Source organism: Brienomyrus brachyistius, chromosome 17 (genome assembly GCF_023856365.1).
Source record: "Brienomyrus brachyistius isolate T26 chromosome 17, BBRACH_0.4, whole genome shotgun sequence".
Taxonomy (NCBI): domain Eukaryota; kingdom Metazoa; phylum Chordata; class Actinopteri; order Osteoglossiformes; family Mormyridae; genus Brienomyrus; species Brienomyrus brachyistius.
In genome coordinates, this window is record NC_064549.1 from 11,743,715 (window position 1) to 11,760,920 (window position 17,206).

Consider the following 17,206-nt stretch of genomic DNA (forward strand, 5'->3'; position numbering starts at 1 on the left):
ACTCGGGTTTTTAATTCGTGAGCGTTTACTCAGTCCGGTGAGTTCACACACATGCATGACCGCTCATCATGATAAATAAAACATTCAGCCATTTCCCAATTTAATACTTTATTAAATACTGCATTGTTACAGACAGAGAAACGCTTGGGAAACAAAGTTGTATAAAACGGCAAGGAAATGTAAATAAATAACTGTCGACTTAACACAATACTACTTCAGAGAAATACTTCGACAGTAACAGATGGCTTTACAGGGAATATATCTGCAAAACCACGGCTAAAAGAAAAAAATAAGTATTTCCATATATATATGATATAAACTTGGGTGACTAAATCTAAAAACTTGCCCCGATCGTAAAGTTGCACTGGTGGTCATTTCTGTCGTATTTATAAAATAAAAAGATGCTGAAATGCCATGAAAATACATTAAGACATTTAGAGGAAAATTAATATATATACATTTATATATTATATACATATCAAACTTTACAGCAGCAGCATTACAGTATTGGAGTAACCTGCCGGGAAAGAGTGTTCACCCAGTACGAGGGGCAGAGGGGGGAAACGGCACATGCATGGAGAATGGCTAAGAATATAATCTCTTACATGTCTACATTGGTATGGTTCTCTAAGACAAACACCAAGGGATAAGTCCCCACTCATTAAACGATCACCGCATGATGCGCGCAGACAGACAGATGAGCAGGACATGTTCGTCCGAGTCCTTCGTGTCCCTTTTGGCTTTGGAGTAGAACTTGTGCTTCGGAAAGACGTCCTGCTTGTGTCCTCCAACGGGAAGCCCTCACGGCTTGTTCATCTGACCCATGAAGAGAATTGTACCTACAGAGGAGACCGTAACATTTACACACTGTGCTTGCATGTTACAACCACATGCAATAACTCAGCAATATAGCATGGGAATGGAAGGATGAGGGATGAGCAGTGCGAGAGTTAAGATCCACGCCTTCGTACCTGTGGGGTTGTGCCGGATGATGAAGAGGAACGGTCTGTCCACGGTGACCCACGGGGGAGATGATCTCGCCAGCAGGATTGCAGCTGTGTATGACAAAGGCAGGTTACACCCCCTTTGCTCACCAGCTACCAGTGCATCACAGTGACTTAAGGCTGAGTTACACTTGCGTCAAGCCTACTCCATGACCTACGGAAGTGACCTACACAGTTGTGAGCATTCATACTTGGGCACTGGTGTGTCTGTTGCGCAGCAATTACACTAGCAAAACACGAGGTGATGCATAATTTTAGATGTTGCATTTATTGTCTTTCCACCCTGCGATATATTCAATTGTTGAATCACACAATTGAAACGGAAACAAACAAACAAAAAAAATTAAAGTATCCATGAATCGAGTCCTGGTATTTCTGCTGCTCCAAACTTATCGTAGACAAATTTGGAAAAATGTTAAGGCACTTCAAAGTCACTTTTTCTGCATTTTACCTGATTAAATTAGTGTCTATACTACTTTTTACTTTTCTAGTCATGTAAAGTGCAAATAAACTTAATGGAGGTAAGCGAAATTGGCACAGTCCTCCTGCGTTTTGTTAAACCTGTTGCTATGACGCCTGCGGTGGGTTATTTCATGCTAGATATAAATAGCACATCAGTTTGTTAGAGGTATCAGTACACCTAGGGATGAATGCTTCACTCCCATAAAGAAAACGCATTGCTACTAAGGGGTCCAATCACGGTTCTTGCGGTCTGTGTCAGCTCCATGCGTAATTACATTTCTGGGGAGATGCACGTCAGGCTATGGCATAGGCTGCTGTGTATGGTCCACAGCTACACCATACTTATGACGTCAATTCGACACAGAGGTAAAAGTCTGCTTTTAGTGCTATGGCTGGGTTAGCCCCGCCCCTACTGGCGCCCTAACGCAAAGGTGCATTATGGGTGGGCCTACACCCTCTTATCATCTCCTTACTTGTTGCAGCAGCAGCTTTAGTTCCTTCTTCTGTGACTTCAATCTTAGCTTTCTGTAGAGCTTTGGAGACGTGCAGAGGCTCTGCACCTTAAAGCAAAACAGTCATATCAAGTAAATAAACATTTGCTATGTCACCTCTAGGGGGCACTGAACAGTCACAAATAGCATTTTCCCCCCTCACTTGGAAGTAAAGTTTCTCAAAAGAAACCATAAAAAAAATAAATAAAAATCACACCAGGCCATGAGACATGAGTCATCGACTGTAATTATCGGTCACATACGCATACAAACAGCGTCAGGCTCTTCCTGAAAATGTCCCAGTGCAAATGGCTACACCCTGCTCTGCAGGGGAGTGACACCTCGTGTTACTTACTTATGTGCTTAAAATCAGCTTTGCCCATAGAAAACATATTGGTGATCCCCAAGGCGGAGAGTGGGTCTTTCAGGTCAACCTCAGCCTCTGCAGAAAACCTTCAGGGGGACAGAGTCGGAGAGAAGGAGAGGATGAGGAAGAGGTCCAGCAGACAGGGGGGGCAGGCTGACCCAGCTCATTTAAGCTCTACAGATGTGCTTTGAAAGAAACGCAACATCTCCTGGCATGATGCAAACGTCACAAGAGTTTGTGATAAAGGGGGCAAAGACTAATGGGTTTCCTGAAACTGAGATCGTTGTGATTTTACAGTAGATGTAGTAGTACAGACATTAAAGGGGAAGCAGCTACCAGAAGGTGAATCATGGTGTCACAGCACACCGACACTGAATGGGTGCTCACTGCTGGTTCAGGATACCATGAAAACAGCCTGTCGACCTTCTGAGGCCACAAGGGCGGCGCTCACCTGGGCAACAGCAGCCGAACCTTCCTCTGAGTGAGCAGCCGCACCCAGCCCTGCACGGCGGTAGTGCTGACATGGGGGATGATCGCCGAAAGGGACACGTCCTCCTCGGGGGGCAGGGCGATCAGCATACTGATGTTACCATGGTATGGTAGCTCCACCACCTTGAACTTGAGACCCTGCGGAGTGACGGCCTGGCCTGATGGGTCGACAAAGATGTGTTAGATTCCACTAGAGGCCTGCAAGCTCGACAGCAGATTCAGGTCAAACTCAGGCTGACATTTCAGGCCCATGCAGGACTCTAACCTCTACGCATAATCTGCTATAAAGTTCTGAAACTACTCTAAAGAAAGCAAAGACCTCTTGTGGTGGACCTTCCACCTCTTAACTGCACGGTCAGTACAGGGCGGAATTAAATCACAGCCTTCTGCAAATAAAATCCCAGTGAGTCACACTCAGAAGCCTGACCACTGTCAAAACTGGCATAGATGACAGGAGTGGAAAAGGGGGCACTAGACTCACCGATGTTGAAAACATTCAGCTGTGACATCATGGGCACTTTGGAGATGGTGCCATCCGCCAAGTGAAAATTCCTCATCTTGGTGTTTTCCAGCTGGAAGCGAGACTTCCACAGCCCCTTGAAGTAGATGGAGTTGAGCACCACCAAGCGAGTGAAGGCTGGATCCAACATTTGGGGCTCGATTAGACGCGGAATCACCCCTGGACAGGGACAGATGTGATGTTAAAACCAAAGTTCTCGTCAAAGTTCCTTCAGGACACCTTTCAAAGCTGAAGTATTAACAGGACAGAGAATCCCACTATCAATACAGCCTGGTTTACATCCTAATGTCACAGATGTGGCAAGTCACACATTCTGAGCACTTCCCACCATGCCAGACTTCTCAGGCACATGCCAGGGGACACATAAGTGTCAAAAAATGTAGGGAGTCGATGTGATGGGGACACCACAGTCATTTCACCCAGACACTAAGTGAAGAGTCACATCACTCACTACATGTACATGCACAGCTTAGTCCAGTTACGGTTATAGCTTGACTATGCCATTTAATCGGACGACTGCCCTTATCCCAATATACATGCATGGGAGGGGAATCGATTTATTGACTGAAGTATGTCAGACTCCGCTACCATAGGTGGCGATATGGCTCCTTTTAGCTTGCTGGTGTCAGGCTTTTTGCCGGTTGACCCATTACGTCACAGATGTAAAAAAAAAAAACAATAATAATAATAATAGGTGTGTGGAGAAATAAAGTGGCACGCGCTTTAATTGGGATCTAGTCAGGAAGAATAGATACAACAAGATCAGGACAGCATAACAAGAAATAACATTTTATAAAATATACTGTCTCATAAATGTTGGGGTATTTATGAAACAAAGGGAGTTGACCATACATTTCTCATGAACCCATCTAGGTGTGATTTAAATGGCAAGGATGAAAATGATTAACGATTGTCTCAGAGAATACATGCAGCGCTCATGCAAAAGCAGCAGAGGTAAACTGTAAACTGATTTTTAAACACATACTAGATAATCATGAAAATTAATAATTAAAATTGCAAAACTTGGTTTTTTCCCTATGAGAGTAAAAATGTTTTAGCGAGACTTAAACTCCCAGCTCTATAATATCCATACTAAACTGAAGGTATAAAAAAGCCTGATCTTAATCTAGCCGACTAGCGATATAAGAACTGGATGTGCATGACATGTGATGTTGATATTAATATCACACGTTATCCAGTCCTACTACAGCCATTTTTTCGAATTCAGTACAAAATACCCTGCCTGACGTTGTGATGTCATTTGGCGCCGATACCAGTTGTTACACTAGTGGAAAACCAACACCTTGAAGTACCGTACTTTTGGTACTTTCTTGAAGTATCTGGTGTGGTGGAAAAGTGCCCTTTAATTGAGCGGTGAATTGGACAGCCTTGCAGCGCTGTGCATCTCGTACGTGCTGTACGTCCTCCGTTATGCTCTAAGCTTCTTCTCTGTACCGGATTCTTCTGTTACTTTCAGGTTAAAGCCCAGGCGGAAAGTGTGGAGCATGTGCAGAGCGCCTAGTCCAGTTTCAGTGCGATTGAGCTTATACATGCAGGAAGGAGCAAAAGAGTAAATCGACTCCCAGTCGTATTATCTGGGTGTCTTAGTCCGATTTCGAGAAATTTGATTTAGGTCGATTTCAGTCAGACTAAGATGTTTACATGCACTTCAGAAGTCCGGTTTTAGTCAGACTAACATAAAAATTCGATCTTCTTAGTGTGCATGTAAACGTACTGACTGCCACTGTAATGACAAACAGTTAACTTGATACCTTGGCTATTGGAGGGAACTTCACGGACTAATTAAACTTTGGCAGAGAGTATTGGCATACTGGCTACACTGGGACATTAAAAGACAAACTAAACTCCAGTTCCTAAGTGTTAATTACTTCCAGAAGTAGTGTGGATGAAGAACTCCAGGGAAGTGGTAACGCAAGCCAAAAAATTGGTTACAAGGGTCTTATTTACGGCATAACGCAAGCATGATCTAAACTAATCTGGCTGAGATAAACAGCAACCTATAACAATCATCTGCTTGAAGGAAAAGGCATTGACCGTGCACATATTAAGCAAACAAAAAACCCTACACTCATGCCCATTAATTCCAGCTATTAAGTGTCAACTCTGACCAGGGTTTTGTGCAAGATCTCACCCTTGGTGTGGTTCTTGACCCAGCTGTTGATGCTGGTGGCGGCACCATCTGTGTTCGCAAAGTCAAGGGGCCGGACCTCACACTGGAAGTTGGCTTTGTTAGTAGCGACAAACTTGTCATGGATGTCAAAGCCTTGCTGGGTGAAGAGCGCATTGGCGATGGTCACGATGTCCTGGTTTAACTTGGAGGTCAAGCTCTTGTGTAACTTTTTCAGCATCTTGTAGGGACCTTAGAAAGATATGGAAGACAGTCGGTTTAGGTTTCTGCAACTTGGTGCAATGTCTGTTAATATGTGTTTTTGTTTATATATATATATATATATATATATATATATATATATATATAGAGAGAGAGAGAGAGAGAGAGAGAGAGAGAGAGAGAGAGAGAGAGAGAGAGCGGAGGGAGAGATGGAGGACAGAGAATGAGGGCAGGAATGGAGGAAGAGTCTGAAAGGCAGAGGGAGGGCTTGAGGGAAGCAGGTACCATTCTTCTTGTAGCGTAGTGCGGTGACCAGCTGGTGGCGCGTTTCCCCATCGGCGCCCGGGAGCAGCATGCCGAGGATGCTGGCTATGCCGTGGGGAGACAGCAGCACGTTTTCCTGTGGCCGCGAGAGCGCCACCTGCTGGAACACCTTTATGCCCAGATCCGAACCCCTCTCCCCATAGGAGGGGGATTGAGAGAGCACCCCCCAGCAGCAGAGGAACAGACAGGCAGAGAGGCTCAGTGTGATGTAGGGGCCCATCGTGAAATCAGCAATCAAGCCTGAGGGGGGGAGAAGAGGCGGGAGTGTCAACTGAGGATGTCATCCTGAATGGCAGACTTTCAATTGAAAATAGTCAAAAAGGCAAATATTTGCTTTGCAGCATTCTAAAGGGAACATCCCTATATCTGACTCACAACATGCCACAATCGATACATCACCGAACCCAGCACATCTTATCAAAATGTAAAATACAGCTAATGATCGCAGACACAGGAGGCTGTGTGCGTGGGATATGCGGAGGACAGGGTCCACACAATCCTGCACGTTCACCCTTCCTCTCGCATCTTAACTTGGCACAACAGGAATGCGCTTTGACAACAGGCCACAGAAAGTACATCAGATTAAGGTGAAATCGGCCCCCGCCGTCTACCATCATGGACTCTGATTTTCAAAGTTATTGCTGCTACAGGAAAGGATCAAAGCCCTTAGTGAGTCACAGCAATGATGAACTACGTCTTAAGGTGCAAACAACTCGACTGCCCTGGGCTGCATATCCAAACAATACCTAATGATCATAACAGTGCTCAGAAAGTTAAAACTCAGTATGTTGAAATTTGGCATTCAAAGCCCTAAAATTCCTCAGTTTTTTATTAGCAGAAAGGGAACTCGTTAGCAAGGACTGGTCTGAATACTCACAGGCTTGTAAATTGGGGTAATGGCATGATGGCTTTTAAACAAATGCTAAACCTCTTCACCACCAGAAAGAACTACCGATCCTGAATGCACAAAATCCACATTTGGGGTTCACACAGACTACTGGGCATGTTAACAGTAATGTGCACATATACCTGCATGCACACATGCATACACGAAGTGGTATTTTATCATGGATGCAAACGGGCACTCGGCGTTTAAAGAACAGCAGATTTTCATTAAGTGTGAGTCTTTTTACTTCTTTATAACAAGCTATGATATAAAACCAGCGGATACTGCCACACACACCAGAATGAAAATAAAGAAGATAAACGTTAAAATACGCATCTGAAACATACCTCTTAAACTAGCCACCCTTCAGTTAATACCACCAAGGAACCGCCTGAACATCACAGATATCAAACTAATCTGGCGACATGACCTCATGCAGCGCGTATGATCTGTTATACAGATATAGACCTGGTTGCACAACCGAGCGCACAAAACCCAGAATGCAAATGCCGATTACGCAGGTAACGCGTTAAAATCCCGGTAAACACAACGTAAACATCCAACAGTGACATTAAATGGGAGCCATCGGGAGCACTCCAGCTGCAACGCTACTGAAATGCTTCATAAAGCGAGAGACGCTGCATGCATGAGCGGCCACCTGTCTGAGAAAGGCTTACCTTAAAAGCCAACGATTTTCTGGGACGGCCTATAAAGCCAGCTTTAATCGCACTGAAGAAAATTATACAGAAATATAGATATATAGAACTGTGTACAGGCAAGTCTCCTGAAATGCACACAGAAAGCACTTTCAGAAATCCAGAGCAATGCGCTGGCTTTTGCCTTTATATGACGGGGTGAAGGCAGCGCCTCGGGCTTCCGCCATGAACTCCGCCTTCTCCTCAAGAAGCCCGAGCCGAGCCGAACGGAGCCGAGCAGAGCCGCGGACGAGGCGGCGACTCCGCAGCAAAACAGGAAATTCCGCAGACATAATGCTAACCCCAACCCCCCAGGCCTTTCTGTCCAAATGAAACTGCGGGTAGGTTTCCCAGCCGTTATAAGGTGTAGCGTCTCCATATGCATATAAACCTGCTTCACTCAGTCGCACTTGGAAACCGTCCAGTCTCTGATAAAGTAATTTGTGCCATGCCTTCAAACTAATATTTGAAAAAGCTACAAGATACAAAAACACTATTCTGCACTACTCTTAAAGCAATTTGTTTAAAAAAAAAAAAAAAAAAAACACAATGTACCATCAGAAAAAGGGACTACAGACCTGGAACATGATTCAGACAGGAAGCAGACTGGTGCCCACTTTCCAAGGGCCAAAGAGGACTGGGGGGCAGAATGATGGAAGGGGAGGGGGCATGGCCCCCACACTCTTCCAGAGGGACAGTAACATGGGCATGATTACTGGGGGAAAAAAAAATCATCCTCAACTCCTACGGCCAGAATGAACCTGAAAGTCGCAGAGCCAATGAAGTGATTCATTGCCAAAGTGCACTTTAATAAATCACAGAACATGCAATCAAGGTTTATAATTAAAGTGTGGCTCAAAAATCCACATTATCAGGATTAAATGTGGCTCCGTCGCTTTTCACAGCAATGTCGAGGAAAACCATAGGAATCAGTACTGGGATTCCAGCTGGGACACAGGGAAAGAATGGAACACAGAACAGCTGCGTACAGAGCGCCGAAAGTGGTTTATTATCTTTAAATCTGCGTCACAAATGACAATGAGTACAAAAACAAACATCTCATTCCATTTTATAAACTTCAGTGCAGTTAGAGCCAGAACTAGTCAACTGTTTTCAGTCATTATTGCTCAAGAATCTCAAACTCGTGGAGAAGCAGCTGGCCGCAAGCAGGGCGAACAGGACGGGGAGGGCGAATCCTTGGGTCCGGGGGAAGCCACTCGCAGAGTGAGAAGGTGCCGTGAAGGTGATCTGCATCAAACAGGCTGGGGGGGAGGATGGTGCACTTACTGCTGCAGCCACCTCTGAAGAAGCAGGAAGACGTGATCCCGTGCCAGTCCCAGCTGAGGGAGGTCTTGCTGCCGAGCAGGGTACATATTCGCACAATGTGCAGTGCCTGGTTGGGGAGGGGGGGGGAAATCAATGTGTACCTCTCACAACAAAACAGTGAATATCATACTGCTCACTCAGTCACTACACAGACGAGGTTAGAAGGAGTCCTTGATCCAGAACACTAGCCTGGGCTACAGGCAGGGGAGTAACACTACAAAGATCAAAACATGGCCGGTCACCTTTGATGAAGACTGCTGGAAGGTCATCGCTGATGTCCTGGGTGATCCCGAGGGCGTGCCACGGGTCAATGGAGCCATTGGGGAAGACGATGCGTGTCGCGTGCACATCGTAGCCGCCATAGAGCTCGTTGGTCTGGGTCACCGCGTCTGCAATGGCCATCTCATCTAGAGAGGCGTCGTACATGTCCTGACACTGCTGCAGGAAGTACCTGTCAGGACAGGAAAACCGCCCCTGAGATCAGGCAAGATGACACAGTAGCATGCTGCCAGGGAGCTGTGTAAGTGCACTCAGTGCCTGCCTGCCTGCCAGAGGGTGACCATGTGATCGGCAGCTAACCAGTCAGCTGTGATTCACCTTTTGATCCCCTTTGGTAAAACTGAGGCGTGAATAACTATGACAACAGGGTGCTACTAAAGTGTAAGTAATGAGGACATACAGAGCAATGGAGCAGAAGAACTTCATTTGCACGTGTACTATATAAACAAGAGCTGATCACTTACGCTTTTGCTACATGGAACAAAAAATGAGATCTGGGATGGGGGGGGGGGCACATTAAGGATGAATGAGACAGACATCTTCAGACGAGTGGCACCCCTACTTACTGACCAGAGACAGAAGCCTCACAAAGAGCCCTTTTAATGCCACACCACAAAGGCCAGGCAGGTTTGGCCTGTATTCACACTGAGCTCCGTTTTCTTTTCATCCCCCCCCATCCTCAGTGACAGCGGGGGGGGGGGGGGGGGGGGCAGCGCCACATCACGCCCCCAACTGCTGGCAGGAAGGGAGGCCGTGTGCTCCTTGTGGAACTTTCCGTGGGTCTCATTCCATTGTCCCTCCCAAAAACACCCAGCCAGCACCCCCCCCCCCCCTCGAGGGGAGATAGCCAACCCAAGGGCACGGGGGGGGGCTCAGGCAGATGGAGGATGATGAGGCACATTTTGTCTATTTAAGAAACTGTTTTTAAGGACTGAGAACTACTGAAATATTCTCAGCTCCATTTCCACACCCCAGCGAGCCTCAGTGTAAGCGGTGTTTACTGAAAAAGCCCCCCAGGCCCGACGCCCACACACAAGAAGCTGCGACCTGACATTTATTCAGATCCCTCAACCCACTAGGGCCCTTTCGGTGGTGCTACTCGATTTGCCTTATCCACAGAAACACATCTGGCGCAATGTTTGGAAGCACGGTGTTGATTTTCAAGGCGGCTTAAGGCATTATCACCCCCGGGGCATGGGGGAGCTGGCATCCAGAGTTTAAGCAGGGGGGGGGGCTTTGTGCGGAGTCAGGGTGGAGCACTCACTGCAGAGGGAAGCCGGTGAAAGGCTGGTTAGGCGAGTCTGTGCTCTGGTAGAAGCCAAACTCTGTGCAGGTCTGGTACACCCACTGTCGCCCTGGAAGCAAAGCAGCAGAGTCATGTGATCAGAGGGCGTCCTCTCCTCAAGGTGGGCACGAGGCAGGTGGTCTGTCTGTTCAAGGCCCTGAAGAGGAGGATGGCTCAGAGACAGGAGGTCTCCGTAAAGTATTAAATGCATTGGTGTGGCGGTCAATGCGAGAAACGTGCAGGCACCTCACGGGTCGGCCTGCGTGTCATGCAGGGAATGGCAGACGGGGCGTTGCAGGACAAAGCCATGTTTTTGATGCATTACACAATTTAATATCTTTGAGAGCCCTTCTGATTTTCAGGACTTATCTGGGGGATTGAAGTAGCATTTTCAGTGAGTGACATCATGTCCGGCAGGTTGGAAGAAGGATTATGAAACGAAAACCATAAAGAAACACTGAGGGAGGAGGGGCTGGCTCTGAAACCGCCAAATGGTTTCTCCCACAAAAAAGCTAACAGAAAGGCAAATAATCAGCAAACCGCAGCAGTTATCTGCCCCGAGACTGCGGCTCAGCCCACTGTTCTCACGCACCATTTCCTGTCATTGGGATTCCTCCCAAACCCAAGGAAACCTGAGCCAAGAAAACAGGCACCGGGAATCAAGTAACAGCGAGGTCGCCGTTATCAGAGGTGCGGGACAGGGTCGAGGGCACCATTACAGGAGGATAGGGGGTTTGGTCCTTTTGGTGAAGAGAAGGGGGATGGATTCCACCCAGGGGCTGGAGCTGATAAGCCCTCAGTAAGGCGTAGGGGACAATGTGACAACATGCCAGGATTGATTTGGTGAACTCTCTGCACCTGGTTAAACTACAGCCAGGGCTCAGGGTCCGGCTGCGGCTATCAATGGCATGACTGATTACAGCGACAGTAAAGACAAACAGTCGAGAGTTTCAGGCTCCTTTAGAAGTCAAGGTGAGCAGAAGAGGCAGAAGTTTGGCTAAGGCTGCCGTAATGGCACTCTGCCGTAAATGGGGCCGGTTCCCTCAGAAAGTGCCACCCCTCCATGCGGCCAAGTCTATACCACTTATGATCAAATGAAGCTTCATGAACCACTTGCTGTATTTTCCCACCCCACTAGATGGTGCTCTGTTCAATAAAGGGCTCAAAGCAAACCAAGAGCACCATCTAGTGGGGTCAGAAAATACAGCAAGTGGTTCATGAAGCTTCCTTTGGCCGTCACTAAGTTTATACTATTCGTCATTAAAACCTACAAAAAGGTGATCTTCAAGTCAAGGGCAAAAGTAGGACCAACTTCAGCAAGACTCCACCCCCTGTCCATATCCTCCTCACCTCCACCAGAAGCAGGCCCACTCCAGGAGGTGTTGCTCATGTCCTTCAGGTATGTGGAGTAGCTGACATCCAAGCATTTCTGCGAGAAGGTCTTCAGCATGAGACTAGTGACCGCCGCGTACCGATTGTAGGGGGTGCCCAGAGAGGCGTCCATCATCACCCCACAGAGCACCTTGATGGTGATGTTGGTCCCAGGAACTCCCTGTGCAGGCAGAAAGCAGCACTAACCAATAGCTCCTACAAACCAATTCTTCTCAATCCTGGTCCTCAGGGCCAAAACTTGGGTAGGCACTAAGTTTTGGGTCAAATCCAAGTGAAAACTATGACAGAGTTTTCAAAAATCCTAACAGGACCAGTCACCCTACTATACAGCAACCCTTCAGAAAGCTCTGACAGCTTTCAAAAACACCACCACCATTAAACAAGGAGACACTTCATTTCGGTAGCTCTCACAGGCCAGAAACTGTTCCCTATTCCAACAGGCTGCCGTTTTAAGCACAAACCATGATTCAAAATAGAACTTACAAGATCATGACATAAGAACATCTGTTCAAGGCAGACGGCTACATCAAACTCGTGCTGGAGCCCACACAATCCAGCAAGACCTTCCACTACAAGGAGACCAGCAAGGTGGCTGCTGCTGCCACCACAGACTGCCCCAGCTAATAATTATGAACGACTGAGCTGGAGGACAGCTGCCCCCAGGTTAGAGCTTGGCATGACCTCCAGGCATTTCGCACCATGACGGCAGCACATGAACAAGGACAGCGATGATCACACAGGAAATCACGCAAACAGGCTCTGCAGGCAGGTCATTTTATGCCACAAGGCTGGTAATACATGACGTTTCAAATGAACCAGACCCAGCCAGTTGAAGGGTCACCTGCACCCCTGCCCACCTCAAACTCCCTGTTATCCTCATTGTACTGGACAACATCCATGAAGTTGCCGGCCACAGTCTCCAGGAAGTAGGGAATGTCCATTTTCGTCTGGATCTGCAGGTCTGCGCAGAGACTGTTTAGGATGAGGGGAGAACCACACACACACACACACACACACACACAATGCACAGTGAGACATACCTTCCAGTTAAACCGCTTCATTAACGGAAACGTTTTTTTGCAAACAAAACCCTCTTAATTCATACCGACACACAATGAGGTAATGAAAACACCCATCTGTGCTGGCAAATTGTCTGACACCAAGCCCAGCCTGACAGTAGCACACGGATTTACTCCAGCCTTCAGGAGCAAAGGCTGTAGCAGGCAGAGCACTTCGATGCCTTTGCTGCGGCCCCCGGCTTCCTACAGCAGCCCCCCCCGAGGTCTGAGAGGGTCGGTGCACAGCCAGCTGCTGGCAGCAGCCTGGTCTGTCTGTCAAGCAGAGTCAAAGGGCCCCCGGTGGCTGTCTTTGCTGGGGGGGGCTGAGGGATAGAGCCCACACTAAGTCCTTTAACATCTCAGCTTTATGCACACCTGAAATGCAGGATGTCACGTTCTGCCTGCTAGATGACGTTTACAGGAAGCCGCCTTAAGCCAAGCTTGCATAACGAGCTGCTCCTTAACTCTTCCCTAGAATTGGCAGTATAAAAAGGTAAAGTTCATGCTTTTTCATTTCTGGGTGGTGTCCCCCCCCCAAGACAGCAGGACCATAAAAGAGAAAAGAAAATGAGATCAGGCAGCCCATGCACTATATATACCTGGACTTCGTACTGTCTGGAAATTTTAAGTACCACTGTATCCAGTCCATGACTGGAACCCCCCCCCCCAGGCTCTCAATGGATGAAGTGACTCAGATTACCCTAATGACCAGGCCCATATTTTCGAGGGGGGGGGTGTAATTACCCAGCAGAAAGCATCCACATTTCAAGACTCATTTTGGCTAAGCAGCACCCACTGCCCAGTCCTGTTATTTTCCACTGAAACTGGAGACAAAAACAAAGCCCCCCCCCCCCCCCCCCCCCCCCCCCCCCAAAGCAAGAAAACTGCCTCATTAAGCTTAACGTGTAACACAGAAACTGCAAGGTGGCCAGCTTGACCAGCTAAGCCTAGTCATTGCTGATGAAATGAACTACATTTATTGCCTACCTAGACCCTGAAAGGCGAGACACAGGCCAGTCCGGGAGGGTACCTGAAATCTTTGGTGATATTCACATACATCTCGGGGTCCTGGAGCCGTTTGTACAGCGTGTCAGAAGCCTCCTGGACCAGCAGAGGGCACTCTGGGTTTTCAGCCGCAAGAGACTGCCTCACTACTTCAAGGTACTCTGAGCAGAAAAGGAAAAGGTTTTCGCTTTCACATGTAACATCCTTATTTTAACCACTGAGAAGTGACTATTGTCACAATATGCAGCTACTGTGTCTAAATGGGCTGAGTTTCAGAACTGCTTCAGCCTGCACATAACTGACCCAAATGGTCTGAGAAATAATAATAATAAAAAAATACATACCAATAAAATTTATATATGCAAATAGTTTAGAAACTGGGGGGAAAATCTCAGTATTTCCAGCTACAAAATCATATTGCCAGTGATAATTAAAGCAGGGACAAGAAGAGGATGGTAAACACAGGTTCCCGTAGACATGATCACCAAGAAGGAGAATTAACAAGAATGTCGCCCTCTTCAGGCTCTCATGGGAGTTGGCACATTGGGGGCGGGGCTAAGCAGGTCCTGGTGAGACCAAGGGTTTCCTGAAGACAAAGTGCATCACAGACCCAGGGACGGCCAGGCAGTGAAAGCCAGGCAATCAGCCCGTGACCATGTCAGTGGGAGGCAGAGGGAGGAATCCCAGGCAACAAATGCCAGCACCCCCCTCCCCCCTCCGACCACCCCAGGCAGGCTTACCGGGAAAATTAACGACGGCGTGCACAGGTGCGCTGGTCGCCACTGAGGCGTGAACCAGGTGTGGATACTTCAGACGGAACCAGGTGGCCAGCGAGCCGGGATACGAGCCGCCAAAGGTTACCCACTTGCTGCCGGCGAGTCCCCGTGCAGCAGCCATGGACGAGCGAAAGTGGGCCAGGTCCGCAAGGGCCTGCTGGCTGCTCAGGTAGCGGAGGCTGGCAAAGCTCAGGTCCCTGTGGTGAGAGGAGGCCTGGGGTGACCTCAGCATCCCATACAAACGGCGGAAGCAAGTAGGAGAGCAGTAATGCAGAGGTGATGGATGGAAGGGAAACTGGAAACTACAGAGATTCCTTTACGGCGAGAGAATATTCAACAGCAAGGGCCACAAAGGGGCTTTACCTGGAGAAACACTGAGGTAAGAATGGAGACGAGGCTGGTTAGCGAAGGTATGGTGGTGACTGGTATTAGTTATTATAATATTGACAAGTCAATCTGCTCCTAACTGCATTATTTGATGTTTGAAAGGAGGAAGCACCTCACAGCCAAAACTCAGTTCCTGAACTTCAGCAAATTGCTCAACTGCTACTTTAGGCCAGGAGTCTCAAATATCTGACAAGAATAAAAAAAAAAAAAAAAGAATGAATCAACCTATAGAGAAAATCGTGCGGAACCGCCCTTCCTTTTGTTTGAGCATAACTCCCCCTAGCGGTTACTTATAGAACTGCTAATAAAAAGGGGGAAACGATCTTTCCTTCTGCCTAATTGAACCAAGGAGAATCAAGGAAAACTCTCAAATTATGTAGTACATAGCCTAGTGACTGCCGTGCAAGTATTTCTTCTGGGGAAAAAAAGGGAAGGTATATAATGAACCATAAGTGAGTTCATGTAAAGGTATTACACTTATTTCTTACTCAGTCGGACGACTCTTCCCGTAGAAGCGGTGCTCCAGCATAAAACACAGGGCGCCGAGCTTCTTAGCATATGTTAGCCAGGTCCCGTACTGCATCCAAGCGGGGTTTGCGGGACCCTCCCCCCCGATCATGAGAAACACCGGGCCGCCGTTTCTGTAGAAGGTGTCATTCTCGAAGAACCTCTGAAATGGAAACACTAATCTGTCAGACGCGGCAGCTCACCCGAACATTTAGTGCTTGGGTTTTAGACATGCTGTACGCTGAGTTTACAGAGTCCCACCTGTTTCCAAACTCGGGTTTCGGCGCCATCGAAATGGTCCAGTCTTTGCGTGAACCACTGCTCCTCCACATCAGCACCACCTCCATCATGCACTTTATGAAGCCGGAACGCAGCACCGCGCAGCCCGCCATACCGAGCCTGGCAGGGGAATGACAAGCAGGCGAAGACGAAGAGCCCCTGCAAAAGTCGCCGCAAATGCTTCCACGCCATGTTGCTTGTATGGAAAGTGAAACATGTGACACTTATGTGGCAATTTACAATGTCACGTGATGTCGTCACCTGATTTTTAATATCTTGGCTGTGGCTGAGATGCAATGGCTCTTCTATTCCTCCAGATGGCGCTCTTTCTACACTTTACACTGCGCACTGAGCTATTAAGCTCCATCGATATCTCCAAATTCATTTTTAGCTTTGAATACTTTCACTTAGTGCGATGTGATACACTCTGGTGAACCACATTTTAATGAGACTAATTTATGGAAGCGATGGTTAGTAAAGAGACTTTTAAAATATTTTCATTTATTTCTCTTTCTGCTTTTCTGTTATTTATGGCGTGCGTCATCACATTTACACATTTGCATGTGTGTACTGTAGTGTTGATATACGGTTCTGCCAAAAAATGTCCGCTCTCATTACATCTCTTTATGCCGCAAGCTCATCGCCTCAAGTCATTCATTAACATGATCTCGACGCCCAACGCATCTGCTGATTTAGGTTATTTACCGCATTATAGGTTACGGGTGTTTACATAGTTCCATTTGTCAGACATGCATTTATCCAGGACTCGTTGCGGATTCGTTACAGTTTGCTTTTATATGACGTGATTCTAAACAAAACGGCACTTTGCAGTACAGATTGAGTTACAAGAGCCGCATCAAAGTCTAGCATTACAGTGGTTCAAACCAGAGATCGCCTACTGCAGGTTCTCAGTGGTAACTGGTAAATATCTATACTATGTCCAATTAACTGTTTTATTCTGCTAGTCGCAGATCATTGTACGATTGTGTGGTTTGCGTGATTCCGTATAACTCACTCATGTTGCTTCGTGACTATAGTTCTACTGCTTATTAATGTGCAAGAAATTTTAAGTAAATTCACAGTGTCGGTTTTAATGATAACGCCGGTTTCATTTACATTTACTTTCATAGATGTTTTTGTCCAAATCAGTAACATTAATCAAATAATTATTCAAATCATTTTTCATGTATCCTTTTTCAGTTAACGTTTATGATTAATTTAATTAATGGATAATCCTTTATTTGAGGGAGCATAAGTAAGTTAGTAACTCAGTTATTAAGCTACTCAAGTACAAATTATGAACAGATATAGTAAGTGCATGAAA

The 17,206-nt window shown here is 46.9% G+C and overlaps 2 protein-coding genes across 2 annotated transcripts; both read right to left on the reverse strand.

Moving 5' to 3' along the window:
• Nucleotides 1-91: 91 nt before the first annotated feature.
• Nucleotides 92-7,793, reverse strand: serpine2 (serpin peptidase inhibitor, clade E (nexin, plasminogen activator inhibitor type 1), member 2). Its single transcript, XM_048980544.1, has 9 exons — nucleotides 7,571-7,793; nucleotides 5,969-6,247; nucleotides 5,486-5,713; nucleotides 3,295-3,492; nucleotides 2,776-2,971; nucleotides 2,313-2,410; nucleotides 1,940-2,026; nucleotides 972-1,055; nucleotides 92-839 (listed from the first exon to the last, which is right to left on the reverse strand). Exons 2-9 carry the CDS (start codon nucleotides 6,225-6,227, stop codon nucleotides 802-804), a joined length of 1,188 nt encoding a protein of 395 aa, XP_048836501.1. The 5' UTR covers nucleotides 6,228-6,247; nucleotides 7,571-7,793; the 3' UTR covers nucleotides 92-801.
• Nucleotides 7,794-8,574: 781 nt separating this feature from the next.
• Nucleotides 8,575-16,106, reverse strand: prss16 (serine protease 16). Its single transcript, XM_048980867.1, has 9 exons — nucleotides 15,865-16,106; nucleotides 15,585-15,766; nucleotides 14,674-14,906; nucleotides 13,959-14,094; nucleotides 12,728-12,842; nucleotides 11,829-12,030; nucleotides 10,458-10,548; nucleotides 9,157-9,365; nucleotides 8,575-8,981 (listed from the first exon to the last, which is right to left on the reverse strand). The coding sequence occupies exons 1-9, from the start codon at nucleotides 16,072-16,074 to the stop codon at nucleotides 8,872-8,874; spliced, it is 1,488 nt and encodes a 495-aa protein (XP_048836824.1). The 5' UTR covers nucleotides 16,075-16,106; the 3' UTR covers nucleotides 8,575-8,871.
• Nucleotides 16,107-17,206: the final 1,100 nt, after the last annotated feature.

Coding starts and splice junctions, on each gene's coding strand:
- prss16 (XM_048980867.1), bottom strand. CDS start 16,074: ATGGCGTGGAAGCATTTGCGGCGACTTTTGCAGGGGCTCTTCGTCTTC. Junction 14,095..14,673: donor CGCCGTCGTTAATTTTCCCG/GTAAGCCTGCCT, acceptor TTTTCTGCTCAG/AGTACCTTGAAGTAGTGAGG. Junction 9,366..10,457: donor TTCACCGGCTTCCCTCTGCA/GTGAGTGCTCCA, acceptor CTGTCCTGACAG/GTACTTCCTGCAGCAGTGTC.
- serpine2 (XM_048980544.1), bottom strand. CDS start 6,227: ATGGGCCCCTACATCACACTGAGCCTCTCTGCCTGTCTGTTCCTCTGC. Junction 3,493..5,485: donor GGTCAAGAACCACACCAAGG/GTGAGATCTTGC, acceptor GTCCCTGTCCAG/GGGTGATTCCGCGTCTAATC. Junction 840..971: donor CATCCGGCACAACCCCACAG/GTACGAAGGCGT, acceptor TCTCCTCTGTAG/GTACAATTCTCTTCATGGGT.